Source organism: Pteropus alecto, unplaced genomic scaffold (genome assembly GCF_000325575.1).
Source record: "Pteropus alecto unplaced genomic scaffold, ASM32557v1 scaffold123, whole genome shotgun sequence".
Taxonomy (NCBI): Eukaryota; Metazoa; Chordata; class Mammalia; order Chiroptera; family Pteropodidae; genus Pteropus; species Pteropus alecto.
Genome location: NW_006433950.1, coordinates 2,306 through 3,356, shown reverse-complemented (window position 1 = coordinate 3,356; position 1,051 = coordinate 2,306). Strand labels below are relative to the sequence as shown.

The 1,051-nt window shown below is 64.5% G+C and overlaps 1 protein-coding gene across 1 annotated transcript in view; it reads left to right on the top strand.

The window, feature by feature from the left end:
- The window catches only part of PLEKHF1 (pleckstrin homology and FYVE domain containing 1), an 8,881-nt gene extending 7,909 nt beyond the window's left edge, over positions 1 to 972 (top strand). The window contains exon 5 of the mRNA XM_025044649.1: positions 1 to 972. Within this exon, the coding sequence (XP_024900417.1) occupies positions 1 to 192 (192 nt within the window). The 3' untranslated portion in view covers positions 193 to 972.
- Positions 973 to 1,051: the final 79 nt, after the last annotated feature.

Below are 1,051 nucleotides of genomic sequence, written 5' to 3'. Positions count from 1 at the left end.
TACCGCGAGCTGGCGGCGGAGGAGCGCGCGGGCGCGGGCGCGGGGCCTCCCGCGGGGGCTGGCAGCGGAGCGTCCAGTGGCGAGGACGAGGACGACTCTGAGGAGGACAAGGAGGGCAGTGGGGATGGCGACTGGCCCAGCCGCGTGAAGTTCTACGGCGAGGGCGTCTCCTGGTCATCCTTCCACAGCTGACCCCGTCCGCAAACGTGAGGGACGGGCGCCCGGGTCACCTGCATCCAAGCAGACTCGGCTGCTCAGGCCCCTAAGACAGTGAGTCCCCGAAGTGCAGAGCACCCCAGGACCCTGCCCAGCGATGACGCCGCCCAGCGGGCAGTGGGGGCAGTGGGCGTGGCCCTTGGGGGCATTGGGCGTGGCCCTTGGGGCGGTGGGCGTGGCCCTTGCTTTCCGACCTTGGCCCCCTCTATTCCACTTCCAGTGATTGTCCTTCCATCTAGCAAATCGAAAAAACACTCAGGCCTCTTGGGAACAAATGCCATTCAACAGCCCTGTGATCTGTAGCCCCGGGCAGCCCCAGGCACCTCTGGGGAACAGAGGGAAGGTGGGACTGGATGAAATATCCCCCTCCCTGAGGCCGTGAACCACAGGCACACCATCGGGAGCCGCTGGCAGTCCTGGGAGGCCTCCAGGGAGCAGAGCTGCCCACCCACCGTGCCGATGCCACCGGCCTGGTCAGCTGGGCCTTGTCAGGCCCAGCATGTGGGCTCGCCCAGAGCCGGGCAAGGCCCTGCCATGCCCTGGGTGCCCACCGGGCCCAGAGCCTCCAGCCTGAGTGTCCTGTGGTCCAGAGCGGCCTGCTAAGACCTCTGGCCCATGTCACCTCTTTCCAGGTGTCAGATACCTGTCTTGGTCCTTATCTCTCCCTGTGGGAAAGCGGTGTTTTCTGTTAGGACTCAGTTTCAGCAAGCGGAAACTATCCAGACGGACCTAGTAATAAAAAGAAAGTTTATCGACGGCTCGGTCGAAGAGTCCGGGTGTTGTTCAGCACCGCCCCATCAGAGGCTAACGCCACGCCGGGGGGCTGTCAACAGCT